Genomic DNA, 18622 nt, shown 5'->3' on the forward strand with positions numbered 1-18622 from the left:
CTCTAATTCTAACACTTGGCCTGGTTCATTACCCAGAACCATATCCAGTATGGGCTCACCTCTTGTTGGCCTATCTACATATTGTGTCAGGAAACCCTCCTGCACACATTGGACAAACACTGACCCATCTAACGAACTTGAGCTATAGGTTTCCCAATCAATATCAGGAAAGTTAAAGTCCCCCATAACAACCCACCCTATTCTTTCACTCTTCTCTTGAATCATCCTCGCAATCCTTTCTTCTACGTTTCTAGGACTATTAGGAGGCCTGTAAAAAACTCCCAGCAGGGTGACCTCACCTTTCCTATTCCTAACCTCAGCCCAAACTACCTCAGATGGCGAGTCTTCATCCATCATCCTTTCCACCGCTGTAATATGATCTTTGACAAGCAATGCCACACCTCCCCACCTTTTACCCCCACCTCTGACCCTACTAAAACATTTAAGCCCTGGAACCTGCAAAAGCCAATCCTGTCCCTGTTCTACCCATGTCTCCGTAATAGCCACAACATCGAAGTCCCAGGTACCAACCCACGTTGCAAGTTCACCTACCTTATTTCGTATACTTCTTGCATTGAAGTATACACACTTCAAGCCAGTTTCCTGTTTACTGGCACCCTCCTTTGAGATGGATGCCATTGAGGCATTGAGTTAGTGCCTCAATGTGAGCTCTAGTCCTTAGTTAATTGTGACTCGGGTAGGTGGTGTGGAAGTTTAATACGGAGTGTTCAATTTCTTTCATTATTGTATGCAACAAGGTTTGGAGCAATTCTAAAGAAGTCTCACTGGAGTCAAAACATTAGCTCAGCTTTGTCTCCACAAATGCTGCCAGAGCTACTGAGTTTCTCCAGTAATTTCTGCTTTAGTTTAAGATTTAGAGTAGATTGTCCATCATTGATCCTAAACTGCCTTTTTTCTTTCATAGCTCATATTATTCTTATTCTGTTACAGCAGCCAGCTTTCACTAGTTTGCAGAACATACCTCAAATTAATTTGATCATTCTTTAACCAGTTTAAACAACTCACATATTTTTTCCAAAAGCCTTTTAAATTTCACCTTACACCATACACGCACTTTTTCTCTCTTGTACACACACACAATGTTGTAAGGTTTCAAGAATACCACTTAGAATCTTTCCTATAACAAGGTCTGTCACATAACATTAGTTCATGATAGTAATTGTAGGTGCTAAATATTTGGAATGATGTCATTACACAAAGTTTTTAATACGATCGTCAGACTTATCATATAAGATTAAAACAGGTAAATGTCTAAGTTCAAAAGCAAATAACCATTATTCACTAGCACTGACATTAATTTCAGAATTGCCTGTTAAGAGTGTTTGAAGTGCTTTATTTACTTCGGGCTTAACAACTTGTGAACTTACAAGTGCTTAATTGTTAATTCACAAGTTGTTAATAATCAGTTATTCATACCTTTTTAAAAATGTATTCTTTACACTTAGATCCTTCTAACTCTGCAGATATGATCTTTCAATAACAGAAACAGAGTGAGATATGATTGAAATCAATCCCTTTCGGAGCTGAAAACTGGGAGAGGCCAGTACAGTTGATCCACTCGAGTCAGAGCTGGCATTTACTTTTGGACTCTAAAAATTTCCCTGACACAGTATCACAACAGCATCTGCATGATGGGATGAATCATGAACTTGGAGGGGACCTGATAACTGGCACTCACTAAACTTGGAGACGGAAACACAGAATTGGGGTGACATGGTGGCTCAGTGGTTAGCACTGATGCCACAAAGTGCCAGAGACCCAGGTTCGATTCGAGCCTCGGGTGACTGTTTGCACATTCTCCCAGTGTCTGCATGGGTATCCTCTGGATGCTCTGGTTTCCTCCCACAATCCAAAAGATGTGCAGGTTAGGTGAATCGGCCATGCTAAATTGCCCATAGTGTTCAGGGATGTGTAGATTAGGTGCATTAGTTGGGGTAAATATAGGATAATAGGATAGGGGAATGGGTTTGGGTGGGTTACTCTTCCGACTTGTTGGGCCGAAAGCCTGTTTCCTCACTCTTGAGATTCAATGATTCTGTTATAATTGACAGGGAGCTGAAACACATCAATGAACTCAGTGGCGATCACAAGGCAAACTGCTGAACAATCTGAAGTTGGCAGCTCTCTATAGCCTAAACAAGTCCTTTCTCTGATATAAGGTGTGATTCTGAAAAGAACATTGTGGCTTTAAATACTTCCTTGACCATCTTTTTGCTGGTGCTGCACACAGCATTGGGGATGATCCTAGTCTTGTTGTTTCCTGCCAATACCATAATCTTAATGGTGAAGTAGATAACTTGAGAAAAGAAGTCAAATAGAGGGGCGACCTGGCCTCAACACTTAGATTAGATTAGATTACTTACAGTGTGGAAACAGGCCCTTCGGCCCAACAAGTCCACACCGACCCGCCGAAGCGTAACCCACCCATACCCCTACATTTACCCCTTTACCTAACACTACGGGCAATTTAGCATGGCCAATTCACCTGACTTGCACATCTTTGGAGTGTGGGAGGAAACCGGAGCACCCGGAGGAAACCCACGCAGACACGGGGAGAATGTGCAAACTCCACACAGTCAGTCGCCTGAGGCGGGAATTGAACCCGGGTCTCTGGCGCTGCGAGGCAGCAGTGCTAACCACTGTGCCACCGTGCCGCCCACACTTGCAGCATTGTAATCCTTAGAATAGCCATTATTAAATGGTAATCAATTTGTACATGCCCCATATGTTGTATCTATGTGATGAATAAGCATTTTATATAATTAGACCAAAAGGCGTTGCAGCAGCAGTTGGCCAATCAGCCCATCAAGTCTACTCAGCCATTCATTGAGATCATGGCAAATGTTATAATCCTGAACATCACTTTCCTGCCTTTACCAGAACTTTTGATTTTCCAAATAATTAGAAATCTATCTGTTGCAACCTTGAATATACTTAATGACACTGTCTCGACATCCCTCTGTGGTAAAGAATTCCACCAAATCGCTATCCTCAGGGAAAAACATTCGCCTTGTCCATCTTAAATGGGGGACTCCCTATTCTGAGGTTACGTCTACTGGTCATGGATTCTCCCACAAGGGAAAAGAACCTGCCACATCCAACATGTCAAGCTTTTAAGAGTCATGTATAATTCTTTTTTTTTTAGATTACATTAGATTACATTACAGTGTGGAAACAGGCCCTTCGGCCCAACAAGTCCACACCGACCCGCCGAAGCGAACCCACCCATACCCCTACCCCTACATTTACCCCTTACCTAACACTACGGGCAATTTAGCATGGCCAATTCACCTGGCCCTGCACATCTTTGGACTGTGGGAGGAAACCGGAGCACCCGGAGGAAACCCACGCAGACACGGGGAGAACGTGCAAACTCCACACAGTCAGTCGCCTGAGGCGGGAATTGAACCCGGGTCTCTGGCGCTGCGAGGCAACAGTGCTAACCACTGTGCCACCGTGCCGCCCACGAATTCCATAAGGTCTCCTTTCATCCTTCTAAATTATAATGAATACAGGCGAAACCCACTCATCTTCTCATAAGAAAATCTTTCCATATCTGGGATCAACATAGTGAACCTTCTCTGGACTGTCTCCAATATCAGTATATCTTTCCTAAGATCAGGGGACTAAAACTGTTCACGGTATTCCAGTTCTAACTACTGCCTAGGATAGTTTTAGCATGTCCTCCTTACTTATACTCTACTCTTTTTGAGATAAAAAGACAGATTCCATTTGCCTTCTGTATTACCTGCTGAACTTGCATGCCAGCCTTTTGTGATTCATGCACAACCACCCTCAAATCCTTCTGTGCTGCAGCTTTCTGTAGTCTTGCTTCATTTAAATAAATTCAGCTCTTCTTCCTGCCAAAGTGGATAACCTATATTTTCCACATTATTGTTCCATCTGCCACATTTTTACCCACTCTTTAAACTTATTTGTATCCTTCTGTAAACTTTTTGAATCATCCTTACAACTTGCCTCCCCACCTATTTTTATGTCATCTGCAAAGTTGGCTATAGTATATTCTCTTTCCTCATTCAAGTCATTTATTTGTAAATAATTGTGGCAAAAAGTGTGTTGCTGGAAAAGTACAGCTGGTCAGGCTGTATCAGAGGTGCAGGAGTGTTGATGTTTTGGGCATAAGCTCTTCATCAGGAATGTGGGAGGACCCAAGGGGGTTGAGCCAGAATTTGGCCAGAATTTACTGGACATCCCTAAATGGCTTGGGGGTGAACTGCCTTCTTGAACTGCTGCAGTTGTTAAGATGTAGGGACACCCACAGTGCTATTAGAAAGACAGCTGTAGGATTTTGACCCAATGGCAGTGAAGGAATGGTGACAAAGTTCCAAGTCAGGATCATGTGAGGCTTGGAGGAGATTTTATAAATGGTGCTGTTCCCAAACATCTGTTGCCCTTGTCCTTCTAGGTGGTACCGGTCACAAGTTTGGAAGGTGCCATTTATGGAGCATTGGAGCATCACTGCCTATCTTATGCATCCTGTGCATGATACATCTTGCTACTACTGTGCATTGATGGTGAAGGGAGTGAATGCACAAGACAGTGGATGAGATGGAAATCAAGAGGGCTGCTTTGTCCTGGATGGTGTCAAGCTTCCTGAGTGTTGTTGGAACCTCACTCATCCAGAGTAGTAGAAAAGTATTCCATCACACTCCTGGTTTGTATTTTACAGATAGTGAACAGGCACTGGGCAGACAGCAGGTGAATTACTCATTCCAGAATTCCTAGTCTCTGAACTGCTCTTTTGGTGACAGTAATTGTATGGCTGGTCCAGTGCAGCTTCTGGTCAATGTTGATGATGTGGGGTTCAGCAACTGCAATACCATTGAGTGCCAAGGGGTATGGTTAAATTCTCTCTTATTCCCTAATTGCTATTTTGATCTCTTGCTTTGTCTTCTCCAATTAATTTATCACATCTTCCACATTTTTGATCTTTCACATTTTTTAGTTAAAACTAGCCTGGTTAGCAAGGTTAGATCACACAGAATAGAGGGAGAACCAGCTATTCAGATACAGAACTGGCTCGAAGATAGAAGACAGAGGATGGCGGTGGGGGTTGCCTTTCAGACTGGAGGCCTGTGACCAGTGGAGTGCCACGCCACAAGGATCGGTGCTGGGTCCACAGCGTTTTGTCATTTATATAAATGATTTGGATGTGAGCACAAGAGGTATAATTAGTGAGTTTGCAGATGACACCAAAATTGGAGGGGTAGTGGATAGCAAAAAGGTTACCTCAGAGTACAACAGGATCGTGATCAGATGGGCCAATGGGCTGAGGGGTGGCAGATGGAGTTTAATTTAGATAAATGTGAGGTGCTGCATTTTGGAAAGGCAAGTCAGGGCAGGACCTATACACTTAATGGTAAGGTCCTGGGCAGAGGTGCTGAACAAAGAGACCTTGGAGCACAGCTTCATAGTTCCTTGAAAGTGGAGTCGCAGGTAGATAAGATAGTGAAGGTGGCATTTGAAATGCTTGCCTTTATTGGTCAGCATATTGAGTATAGGAGTTGGGAAGTTACATTGTAGCCATACAGGATGTTGGTTAGGCCACTATTGTAATCCTGCTTGCAATTTTGGTCTCCCTGCTCTAGGAAGCATATTGTGAAACTTAAAAGGGTTCAGAAAAGATTTACAAGGCTGTTGTCAGTGTTGGAGGGTTTGAGCAATAGGGAGAGACTGAATATAATGGCGCTGTTTTCCCTGGAGCATCAGAAGCTGAGGGGTGACCTTTTAAAAGTTTATAAAATCATGAGGGGCATTGATAGGGTCAAGATCTTTTCTCCGGGGTGGGGGAGTCCAAAACTAGAGGGCATAGGTTTAAGATGAGAGGGGAAAGATTTAAAAGGGACTTAAGGGGCAACTTTTTCACACAGAGGTTGGTGCATGTATGGAATGAGCTATCAGAGGATGTGGTGGCGAGTACAATTGCAACATTTAAAAGTTATCTGGATGGGTATATGAATATGAAGAGTTTAGAGGGATATGGGCCAAATGCTGGCAAATGGGACTAGATTTACTTAGGATATCTGGTCAGCATGGACAAGTTAGACTGAAGGGTCTGTTTCCGTACTGCATATCCCTATGACTTTAAACTTCTACTCCAACAGTCCAATCTGGTCAATTTTTCCTCATAAGTAAATCCCTTCTTCTTAGAAACTAAATATTGAGCCAATTCAGCCCTGCTGGGTGGTTATTTGTACTGGGGCTCAGAAACCATGGACAGAAGAGGATGGTTGTCCAAATCAGCTAACCTGCCCTTCTAACTATTAGTTTGCAGATTCCTTTGTTTAAAGCCTCAGTTTAGTTGCTGCATCACTGAAACATTTGCATTTACTCACATAAAGTCCTTTAAAGGGATGTAAGGGTGGGGCCATTCAAAACTAAAACCAGGATGCATATTTTTCATGTAAAGGCAAGTGAAAATCTCAAACGCCCTCTCCTAAATTCGAATGGATGCTGGAGAATAATTGGAGCTTTGAACGGAAATCAGGAGATTGGTTAAGAGTATTGAGGAAGATGAAGCAACAGTGAGCAAATAGAGTTGTGGGCCACATGTTCTATGATTCACTAAACAGAAGAGTTCAAAGAGCTGAATAGTTTCCTTCTGTTCCTCTACAGCATGAAATATAATAGACACTCAGCTATTGGCAAAATGGAATACTGGAAGATTGAAGAAGGATAATAATACACAAGATAGCCAGAGCGTAGAGGATTGAGTGTCCCTCTAAAAGCAACATTTTTACAGCAAAAGATCTAACAAACATCAAACTGATAATAAAAGACAAAAGAACTGAGGATGCTGTAAATCAGAAACAAAAACAGAAGTTGCTGAAAAAGTTCAGCAAGTCTGGCACTATCTGTGAACAGAAATCAGAGGTAATTTTTCAGGTCCAGTGACTTTTCCTCAGAACTCACGGTAGCTAGGAAAATGTCAGTTTATCTGCAGAAGATAGGGTATGGGAAGGGGCTAAGTAGTAAAGAATAGGTGGGGATAGAGCCCAAAAGAGAAAGAAGAACAGTTGGACAGACAAAGGAGTGAATATTGATCTAGTTAGGAGGGTGAATATGTGTTAATGGTGACTGCTAGTGGCTACCTCTCTACATCCCTCACCCAATCTAACCCATCTCCCTCCAAATTGACTGCACTCCGTGCACTTAGATCCAACCCTGACTTTGTTATCAAGCCTGCCAATAAGGGTGGTGCTGTTGTAGTCTCACATACTGACCTCTACATTGCAGAGGCCGAGTGCCAGCTCTCAAATACCTCGTCCAATCTTCCTGGACCATGACCCACCATGGCACATCAGGCCATTGTATCAACTACGGTTACTAACCTTAATCTCCCCCACACTGCCTCCAAGCAGATAGCCTCCCAGACCCACACAGCTCGCTCCTACCTCTTTCTGAAAATCCACAAATAGGACTGCCTTGGGCAGATCCATTGTTTCCTGATGAAAGGCATTTGCCCAAAACATCAATTATCCTGCTCCTCGGATGCTGCCTGACCTGCTGTGCTTTTCCAGCACCACACTCTCAACTCTAATCTCCAGTATCTGCAGCCTTCAACTTATCTAGATCCATTGTTTCAGCCTGCTCCTGCAAAGAGAACACATCTCTTTCTACCATGACACAGTCTTTTCTCCCCTGGTCCAGTCCCTGCCCACGTACATCCATGATTCCTCTGATGCTTTACGCCAGTTTCAGAATTTCCAATTTGCAGGCTCCAGCTGCCTCCTCTTCACCATGGACATGCAAACCCTTTATATGTCCATCCCCCATTAGAATGATCTCTCCACTTCTTCCTGGAGCAAAGGCTCCTGAATCGACTCAACCCTCAAACACGCTCTTCCACTTGGCGATCTTCTCTTTTAACTCCACTAATTTTCTTCAGGTCAGAGGCCTGGCCATGGGTACCCCAGCTAAGCCTGTCTCTTTGTGGGATATGTGGAATATTCCTTGTTCGAGTCCTATTCCAGCCCCCATCCACAACTGTTTCTCTGATGTATCAATGATATCATCTGTGCTGCTTCCCTGGAATATTGCACGCAATTCTGCTCTCCTTCCTATCAAAGTACGTTTTAAAACTTGAAAGGGTTTAGAAAAGATTTACAAGGATGTTTCCAGGATTGGAGGATTTGAACTACAGGGAGAGGCTGAATAGGCTGGGGCTGTTAGCTATCAAGTTGACATAAGGAGGGAAGATGTGTTGGGTAGGCTAAAGGATATTAAGGTGGACAAATCCCCACGACCGGATGGGATCTATCCCAGATTGCTGAGGGAGGCGAGAAAGGAAATAGCTGGGGCCATGACAGATATCTTTGTAGCATCCTTAAACACAAGTGAGGTGCCGGATGACTGGAGGGTTACTCATGTCATCCCCCTGCACAAGGAGGGTAGTAGGGATACTCCAAGTAACTACAGACCAATCAACCTGACATCAGTGGTGGGAAAGTTGCTGGAGAAGGTACCGAGGGATAAAATCAATTTATATTTGGAAAAGAATAGGCTTATCAGTGAGAGGCAACATGGTTTTGTGCGGGGTAGATTGTGCCTTATCAACTTAATGGAGTTCTTTGAGGAGGTGACCAAGTTGATAGCTGAAGGAAGGGCTCTAGATGTCATATACATGGACTTTAGTAAGGTGTTTGATAAGGTTCCCCATGGTAAACTAATGGAGAAAGTGAAATCACATGGTGTGCAGGGTGTTCTAGCTAGGTGGATAAAGAACTGGTTGAGCAACAAGAAACAGAGAGTAGTAGTTGAAGGGAGTTTCTCAAAATGGAAAAGGGTGACCAGTGGTGTTCCACTGGGATCAGTGTTGGGGCCACTGTTGTTTGTAATTTACATAAATGATCTAGAAGAGGGCATTGTTGGTCTGATCAGTCGGTTTGCAGATGACACAAAGATTGGTGGAGTTGCAGAAAGCATAGAGGACGGTGAAAGAAATACAAGAGAATATAGATAAATTGGAGACTTGGGTGATGTAGTGGCAGATGGAGTCCAATCCAGGTAAATGTGAGGTGATGCATTTTGGGAAGTCTAATTCTAAAGTGAATTATACTGTAAATGGAAGAGCCTTGGAAAAGTTGATGAGCAAAGAGATTTGGGAATTCAGATCCACTGTACCCTGAAGGTGGCTGCACAGGTGGATAGAGTGGTCAAGAGGGCATATGGTATGCTTGCCTTCATCAGACGGGGTATTGACTATAAGAGTTGGCAGGTCATGTTAAAATTGCACAAGACTTTGGTTTGGCCGCATTTAGAGTACTGTGTACAGTTCTGGTTGCCACATTACCAAAAGGATGTGGATGTTTTGGAGAGGTTGCAGAGAAGGTTTAAGAGGATGTTGCCTGATGTGGAAGGTGCTAGCTATGGAGAGGTTGAGTAGGTTAGGATTGTTTTCATTAGAAAAAAGGAGATTGAGGGTGGAACCTGATTGAGGTCAACAAAATCATGAAGGGTATAGATAGGATAGATAGAGATAAGCTTTTTCCCAGGGTGAAGGATTCAATAACAAGAGGTCACACATTCAAGGTGTGAGGCGAAAAGTTTAAGGGGGATACACACAAAAAGTACTTTACACAGAGGGTGGTAGGTGCCTGGAACGTGTTGCCAGCAGAGGTAGTAGAGACAGGCACAATAGATTCATTTAAGGTATGTCTGGACAGATGCATGAGTAGGTGGGGAGCAGAGGGATACAGATGCTTAGGAATTGGGCAATAGGTTTAGACAGTGAATTTGGATCAGCTGAGGCTTGGAGGGCCGAAAGACCTGTTCCTGGGCTGTAAACTTTCTTTGTTCTTTGTTTTCACTAGAGCGTTGGAGGCTGAGGGGTGACCTTATAGAGGTTTATAAAATAATGAGGGGCATGGATAGAGTAAATGGACAAAGTCTTTTTGCTGGGGTGGTGGAGTCCAGAACTAGCAGGCATAGGTTTAGGGTGAGAGGGGAAAGATATAAAAGGGACCAAAGGGGCAAAGGTTTCACACAGAGGGTGGTGGTGCCAGAGGAAGTGGTGGGGACTGGTACAATTGCAGCATTTAAATGGCATTTGGATGGGTATATGAATAGGAATGGTTTAGAGGGATATGAGCCAAGTGCTGGCAAATGGGACTAGATTAGGCGGGGATACTTGGTCGGCACGGTCTGTTTCCGTGCTGTATACCTTTATGTCTCTATGACTCTCTCATCCGGAGTTGGAAAGGTTCATCAATTACACCATCAATTTCCACCCCATTCTCACTTTCACCTGTTCTGACTCCTCCCTTTCCATCCTTGACATCTGTTTCCATTTCTGGGGTCAGACTGGCCACTCATATCCACTATAAACCCACTGACTTCTACATGCACTATACATGCTCGCACCTGGCTTCCTGTAAAGACTCCACTCCATTCTCCCATTTCCTCAGTCTCCATCGCGTATATTCCAATGAGGCCAACGTTGACAAGTGAGCCTCCAAAATGTCCACCTTCTTCCTCAACTGAGAATTCCCCAGCACCGTTGTCAACAGGACTCTCAACCAAGTCTGACCCATCTCCCGGACTTCCACCCTCACCCCCTCTCTCTCCTCCCACAATAGTGATAGGACTCTCCTTGTTCTTACCTACCGTCCCACCAACATCCAGAAGATCAGCCGCTATTACTGTCACTTCCAGCGAGAGACACATGTTCCCCTCCCCTCCCTTATCCACCTTCCACAGGGACCATTCCCTCCGATATGCCCTGGTCCACTCTTCCTACACTCACAATGCCCTTCCACAACCCCACAGCACCTTCCCTTGCAATTATTGCCTATTTACCACCTCTGTCCTAGGTATCCAAGGGCCCAAACATATCTTCCAGGTGAAGCAGCACTTTACTTGCACTTCTCACAATCTAGTCTACTACATTCACTGCCTACAATGTGGTTTCCTCTGCATTGGGAAAATGAGGCTTCGACTGGGTGACCGCTTCGCAGAACATCTACATTCTGACCATAAAAAGACCCTGAGCTTCCAGTTGCCTGCCACTTTAACGCACCACACTGTTCCCTGGCTAATATCTCTGTCTCAGGCTTGCTGCAGTGTTCCAGCAAAGCTCAGTGCAATTTTCTGAGTGGGGACCCTACAGCCTTCCAAACTCAATACTGAGTTTTTTAATTTTAGGGCTCGAATTCTCCCATGTCCTAGCCCCTGCCCCACACACCAGGTCTTATTATCACATAGTCTGCCATTATACATTACACCACTTAGCCACTAACAGTCTCTATTAACAGCTATTCACCCTCCTAGGCAGATCATTATCCACTCCTTTGTCTTCCAACTGTTCTTCTTTCACAAGGTTTGTGTAAAGATTTGTAGCTCGGGTGCTAGTTGCTGTTGTTGTGGATATGTTTGTTGAGCTGGGAAGTTGATTTGCAGACTTTTTGTCCCCTGGCTAGGTGACATCTTCAGTGCTTTGGAGCCTCCTGTGAAGCGCTGCTGTACTGCATTTTCTGGAATTTATTTGGTTCCGTTCCTGCTGCTTCCAGTTGTTTGTGGTAATGGCTGGTATATTGCGTTTACGTCAATATGCTTGTTGATAGAAACCATGGATGAATGCCATGCTTCCAGAAACTCTCTGGCTGTCCTCTTTTTATCTTGTCCTATGATGACTGTGTTGTCCCAGTTGAGTTTGTGGCCCTTATCATCTGGGTGTGTGTGGCCACTAAGGACAACTGGTCATGGTGTTTAGTGGCTAGTTGGTGTTCGCAGATGTGGATTGCTAGTTGTCTGCCAGTTTGTCCTATATAGCGTTTCGTGTAGTCTTTGTATGGAATCTTGTAAATTACGTTTGTCTTGCACATGATTGTCTTGCACAAATCATTAATTTCACAAACAATCAATCAGAAGTGAACCATGATAATCGAACAGGCCATCACCATAGGACAGAACAGAACCACATACACAACAAGACAAAAATGACTAAGCTAACTAACAGCAGAGAAGACAACATGACAGACAGCTGGGTTAAAAACCTCTCCAACAGACAGCTTACAGATACAGAAAAGGCCATACTAGCCAAGGGACTCAACTACGACCACAGGGACGCAAAAACACCAGACTTCCTAGCTGCACTAGAATGTATGCCCAGAACTAAAGGACTAACTAAACAGACTCTGTATGCAGTCAGACAAACCATTGTACCCTTCCTAACAAAGAAAAGGCAAATGAACAATCTCAACACCAAAGAGAGAGAAGCCCTAAAATCACTCATAAGTGACAAGAACATAATCAAGGGCAGAATAACAGTTATCATGAACAAGACCGAATATATTCGTAAAGCAGAGAAACTACTGATAGATACTGACACCTACCTACAGAGCTAGCCAACAGAATAAACAACACGCTACAGAACCTATAAACATTTGGACTAATAACCAGGACTGACCTACAAAGGATGAAACCAGAAAGTAACAACACCCCAAGATTTTATGGATTTCCCAAAGTACATAAACAGACATACCACTTAGACCCATTGTGGCATTCCCTTGAACTCCATCGTATAAACTGACAAAAACTAAAACATCTTACCAACAAATCCAAACACTCCATACAATCATCACAGGAACTCCCAGACAATATCAAGAACATAAACATAGACAAGGACAAAACAATGGTCTCATTTGATGTAACGGCACTGTTCACTTCAATTGACAAAACTCTAGCCAGGACAGACAGAACAGACAACACGATAGAGAACCTATCGACAAGGACTGCATACTCAAACTACTAGACCTGTGCTTGACAACACACTTCATATTCAACAACCAAATGTATGAACAGATCAATGGAATATCTATGGGCTCACCCATCTCTGGGTTCAAAGCAGAAGCAGTAATGCAAAGACTGGAACAAACAGCCCTCCCACAGATCCAAACTCTGGAGCAGATACACAGACGACACTTTTGTTATCGTTAAGAGAACATACACTGAATTATCAACACCATGCTCACAAGGATCAAATTTACGAGAGAGGAGAAAACCAACGATCAACTCCCATTCCTGGTCATGATGGTTCAAAGAACACACAACAGTGAACGCACCACAAAAGTGTACAGAAAAGCCACACACACTGACCACGTCCTGAACTACAACAGCAACCACTCAAACACACACAAGAGAAGCTGCGTTAGGACCCTGTTTCAAAAGGGCTGCAACACACTGCAGCACTCCTGACCAAGTAGAGAACAACATCTCCACAGTGAATTCGCCAAGAACGGATATTCCCACAACTTAATCTGCAGATGACTACAGACAAACAATGTGACGAGGACGTGCCAGGACCTAACTCATAGCCACACTACTTTACATTAAAAAATCTCGGAACTGACAGGCAGATTTCTCCGACCACTGAGATCCATGGCAGCCCATAAACCGACAGCTATGCTCAGACGGCAACTCACCAGACCAAAAGACCTTATACTGATCATGTGCAAGACAAACATAACTTACAAGATTCCATGCAAAGACTGCACAAAACACTATGTAGGACAAACTGACAGACAACTAGCGATCCACATCCATGAACTCCAACTAGCCACTAAATGCCACAACCAGTTGTCCCCAGTAGTCACACACATAGATGACAAGGACCACAAATTCAACTGGGACAGCACAATGATCATAAGACAAACTAAACAGAGGACAGCTCGAGAATTTCTAGAAGCATGGTACTGACCCACGGACTCCATCAACAAGCACATCAAATTAGACCCAATATACCAACCACTACAATAAACAACTGGAAGCAGCAGGAACAGAATCAAATAAATTCCAGAAGAGGCAGTACAGCAGTGCTTCACAGGAGGCTGCAAAGCATTGAAGATGTCACCTAGACAGGGGCCAAAACATCTGTTCTTCTCTCTCTTTGGGCTCGGTCCCCACTATCGTTTACTCTTTACTCCCTCCCCCTTCCCTGTCTTCTGCATATAAACTGATTTTCCTAACTAACATCAGCTCTGAGGAAGGGTCACCAGTCCCAAAACATTAACTCTGATTCCTCTTCACCAAAGTGATAATGATCAGATAACCTGTTTTAGCACCATTGCCTGAGACTTATGTACTGCCCAGGATATCAGGGAGTACTAACTTGTTCTTCTTCCGATAGTGCAATCGAATTTCTTGCCTCCATCTGACTGGACAGATAGGGAGTCAGTTTCACATAAATAAAAGCAGAAAGTGGTGGAAAAAACTTAACAGATTTGGCAGCATCTGTTGAGAGAGAAACTGAGTTAACCTTTCAAAGAGAATATGACTTTGTTGCATCTGAATGTCAGTTCTTCTCCACATTGACTCTTTTTCTCTCTGTATAGATGCTGCCTGACATGTTGGACTTTTCCAACATTTCCTGTTTTAATTTCAGATCTTCAGCATCCACAGTATTTTGCTTTTATTGACCCAGATTAACATCTCTTCTGAAAGACAGCATCTCCAACAGTAGTGTTGCCTTAGTACAGTCCTTCCAAAAACTCCACTTTTCCACATTAATGATCCACTAACAGCCCAGCATTCTTTCAGTACTGGTCTCTCACAGGACTGTACACCCCACCCCTCTAGCTGTGTAACCCTGCTCCAATACTCGCTTTTGCAAAGTTCAGTGCTCTCTTGGTACCAAACTTCCAAAACTGCAGAGCTCCCTATGTACAGACCAACCAAACATGCAGTGCTCCCTCACTAGTGTTCTTCCAACAGTGCAGCGCTTCCTCAGTACTCCCCCTCCAGCACTCCCTTAGTACTGCCCTTCCAATAGTGTAGCAGAACTGGCCCTCTAGCAGTACAGAAGTCTCTCAGTAATTATCCTCTAATACAGAATTCTCACAGTACTGACCCTCCAGGAACACTGACTTTCTTTGGTACTGGTGCACCAACAATGCACAACTCCCTCTGTACATCTCTCCAACCTGTTCGCATTGCTCTTTCCAATTGTGCAGTGCTCCCAGTATACTGACTCTTGACCAGTGCATAGTTTCCACAATTCTAATGCTCTAAAGTGCAACATTCATATCAGCACTGAATCCACACTTTGACTTGAATGACATACTTCCACTGAGCCTTTGTTCAACTGTATTTCTGTTCAATTTGTTCCCCTGAAACCTGCAGTTCTAATTTATATATTTATTATTATTGATTTCCAGATCACCAACAAACTAAAATGTGTTGCAACAACCAGTTGCTCTCATGCGTCATTCTCTTCAACCAGACTTTGGGTGGGCTTGTTGTTGTCTTGTATTTCCATTTAGAGTTGATGACATTATCCTATGGTGAAATGCAATGATTTGTAACTTTTATTTGCTTATTCCCTGTTGTTTTGGTCTCCTTACCTAAGAAAAAATACTCTTGCCACTGAGTGAGTGCATTGAAGGTTGACTAGCCTGATTTGTGGGAGTGCATGACTGTCCCAGGAGGAACGATTAAAAATATAAACAGTGTGCAGTATATTCTCTTGCATTTAGAAGAATGATGGGTGATCTCATTGAAGCGTACAAAGATCTTGCAGATCTTCAGAATACATTGATGCAGGATGCTTCCTTTGGTTGAGGGTGGGTGTCTCGAATCAGGAACAAATCTAAGAACACAAGATGTCATTTAAGACTAAGGTGAGGTAACATTAGTTCACTCAGGAAGTTTCTGGAATTCTGTGAGAGGGTGCAGAACTCGATTATTCAATATTTTCAAGATAGAGGTCATTAGATTTCTCAATATTCAAGATACCAGGGGATATGGGAATAGAGCAGGAAAACAGCATTGAGACAGAAAATCTGCCAGGGTCTATTTGAAAGGCGGAGCAGGCTCATGGGGCAAAATGGCGTCCTCCTGCTCCTGTTTCCTAAGTTCCAATTATGGTGTTAAGAAAGGCTATCTCTGAACATCAGTCTCAACCTGGAGCATAAGATCATTAATACTCACCTTTCCAGCAAGGATAAGCAACCCAGAGTCAGCATCATACAACGGGATCAGCGATCTGGGGATTAGAGATAGAGAATTCATCAGAATCACATTCACAGCCTGAGAGCAATATGCAGAAGCATAGATTAGAGTGGTGCTGGAAAAGCACAGCAGGTCAGGCAGCATCCAACGAGCAGGAAAATTGACGTTTCGGGCAAAATCCCTTCATCAGGAATAGAGGCAGGGTGCCTCCAGATTGGAGAAATAAATGAGAGGGGGTTGGGGAGAAAGTAGCATAGACCTATTTTCCTGCTTGACCTGCTGTGCTTTTCCAGCACCACTCTAATCTAGACTCTAGTTTCCAGCATCTGCAGTCCTTGTTTTACCTATGCAGAAGCATAGCCCTGTCTTCCAATACACCCAACCTTACAAACCTGTCAGGGAAGAGACAGGAAGAACCAGTCCAGATTTCTTTCTTCCTCCTCAATTTATCTCATTGAATAGTGGAGCAAACCCGATGGGTTGAATGGCTTACTTCTGCTCCTATATCCAATGGCCTATCTGCACAGAAGCCTTGTTACAGTTCAGAGCATCACTACAACTTATTCTCAGACTGAAACACTAAATTAACATTTAAACAGCATGTGGTCAGAGCCACACTGCAAAACATGAGAAACAGACTGAATCATTTCATTGTGAATCCCGCCTCCAACAGAGGGCAGACAATGTCTGTGTAATATTAGAGAATACAGGACACCTAGAAACTTAGGATAACAAAGGAGATGGGTAGGGAAAGGGGGGAAACAAGGGAGTATGAGACAAATACCAGTGAGGGAAAAGGGTAAACTAGGATGGAGGACATGAAGAGGAGCTATGGGGCAAATGTGAGACACAGGGAGAAATTAGGATAAGTGCAGAGGATGATAGGGTAACAGGGAGAGTATGGAAGGAGGAAAGTGGGGAAAGAGGGTTGGAACACAGGGAGAGTGGGGAGACACAGGGAGAGTGAAGTGAGGAGTGGAAAAGAGAAGTGTTGGGAATATAAGAATGTACACAATGTATTGAACATGGGTAGAAGATTTGAGACTTCTACCACCAAAACCTCTGACAAGATTCAAACAGAAGCCTTTTTACTTTAAAATTATTCAATCTTGATTCCCAGCAAGTGAGAAGGCTCCGGTCCATATCTTCTCATTTTATTTTGAGTCTCAAATTTTGAGTTCCTGCACATTCAGAGCTGACTGTCCCACCCCCCTTTCACTCCCAGCTCTCCGTGTAAACAAAATCTGAGCAGTTCCCACACAACATATTTACATGTTCAACCTCCAGCCTTCCCACACTGGCAGTCACACAAGGCTCTGGCAATGTCCCAGAAAGCATAAAATATCCAAACAAATGCTAAATAACAGACTGTATACCCGCCCTTCATTCGCTCAATATGGTGAAAGAAGGCAACAGAGATTTGAAAAACTGGAATGGGGTCTGGGAAGTGATCCCTCCACTAAACTTCACGTAAACACAAGCTGACATCATGCATCTCATGGCAACATTTCATGTGAAAATGTACAAATTAAATTTGATCAAACTGGAACTGCACAAATCCAAAGCATACTCCCAGAATCAGAGGTCCTGTCTATTTGTATGTGAAACTAATGTTAAATTAAAACAGCCCATTGCAAATGAAAGTGACCAAGTTACATTTTAGCTCTCCAATTCCAATAGCAAAATGCCTTATATATAGAACTTGAACATAGTTAAATATTCTAGGGTACTTCACAACACAATAGAATCATAGAATCCTAGAATCCCTATAGCGTGGAAATAGGCCCTTCCGCCCAACAAGTCCACACCGACCCTCCAAAAAGTAACCCACCCAGACCCATTCTCCTACCTTATTTCTCTACATTTACCCCTGATTAATGCACCTCATCTACAAATCCCTGAACACCGTGGGCAATTTAGTATGGCCAATTCACCTAACCTGCATGTCTTTGGACTGTGGGAGGAAACCAGAGCATGCGGAGGAAACCCACGCAGACACGGGGAGAATGTGCAAACTCCACACAGACAGTCGCCCGAGGCTGGAACTGGACAAGGCTCCCTGGTGCTGAGAGGCAACAGTGCTAACCACTGAGTGACCATGCCATCCTGGTATATAGCAAACAAGATTTGACAATATATCAATCTGTATACATTAAGGTGCAAAATGTGGGCTGCATGTAAAACTCTTGTGTCCAAATCAAATGATAGTGACTTTAAATCCCACTCCAGACAATTGAACACCTTAAGTGAAGCTTATAGAACTGTCAGAGCATTAGTGTCATAGAGTCATAGAGATGTACAGCATGGAAACAGACCCTTCCTTCCAAGCCGACCAGATATCCCAACCCAATCTAGTCCCACCTGCCAGCACCCAGCCCATATCCCTCCAAACCCTTCCTATTCATATACCCATCCAAATGCCTCTTAAATGTTGCAATTGTACCAGCCTCCACCACTTCCTCTGGCAGCTCATTTCATACACGTACCACCATCTGTGTGAAAAAGTTGCCCCTTAGGTCTCTTTTATATCTTTCCCCTCTCACCTTAAACCTATGCCCTCTAGTTCTGGATTCCCCAATCCCAGGGAAAAGACTTTGTCTACTTATCCTATCCATGCCCCTCATAATTTTGTAAA

At 43.6% G+C, this 18622-nt stretch overlaps 1 protein-coding gene across 1 annotated transcript in view; it reads right to left on the bottom strand.

Annotated features, from left to right (window-relative positions):
- LOC122560634 (coronin-7-like) overlaps window positions 1-18622 on the bottom strand; it is a 172057-nt gene that overhangs the window by 35902 nt on the left and 117533 nt on the right. Inside the window, exon 10 of the mRNA XM_043711484.1 lies at window positions 15967-16021. Coding sequence (XP_043567419.1) covers window positions 15967-16021 — 55 coding nt within the window. The remainder of the gene's footprint in view (window positions 1-15966; window positions 16022-18622) is intronic.

This window comes from Chiloscyllium plagiosum, chromosome 21, assembly GCF_004010195.1.
Source record: "Chiloscyllium plagiosum isolate BGI_BamShark_2017 chromosome 21, ASM401019v2, whole genome shotgun sequence".
In the NCBI taxonomy this organism is placed as follows: Eukaryota; Metazoa; Chordata; class Chondrichthyes; order Orectolobiformes; family Hemiscylliidae; genus Chiloscyllium; species Chiloscyllium plagiosum.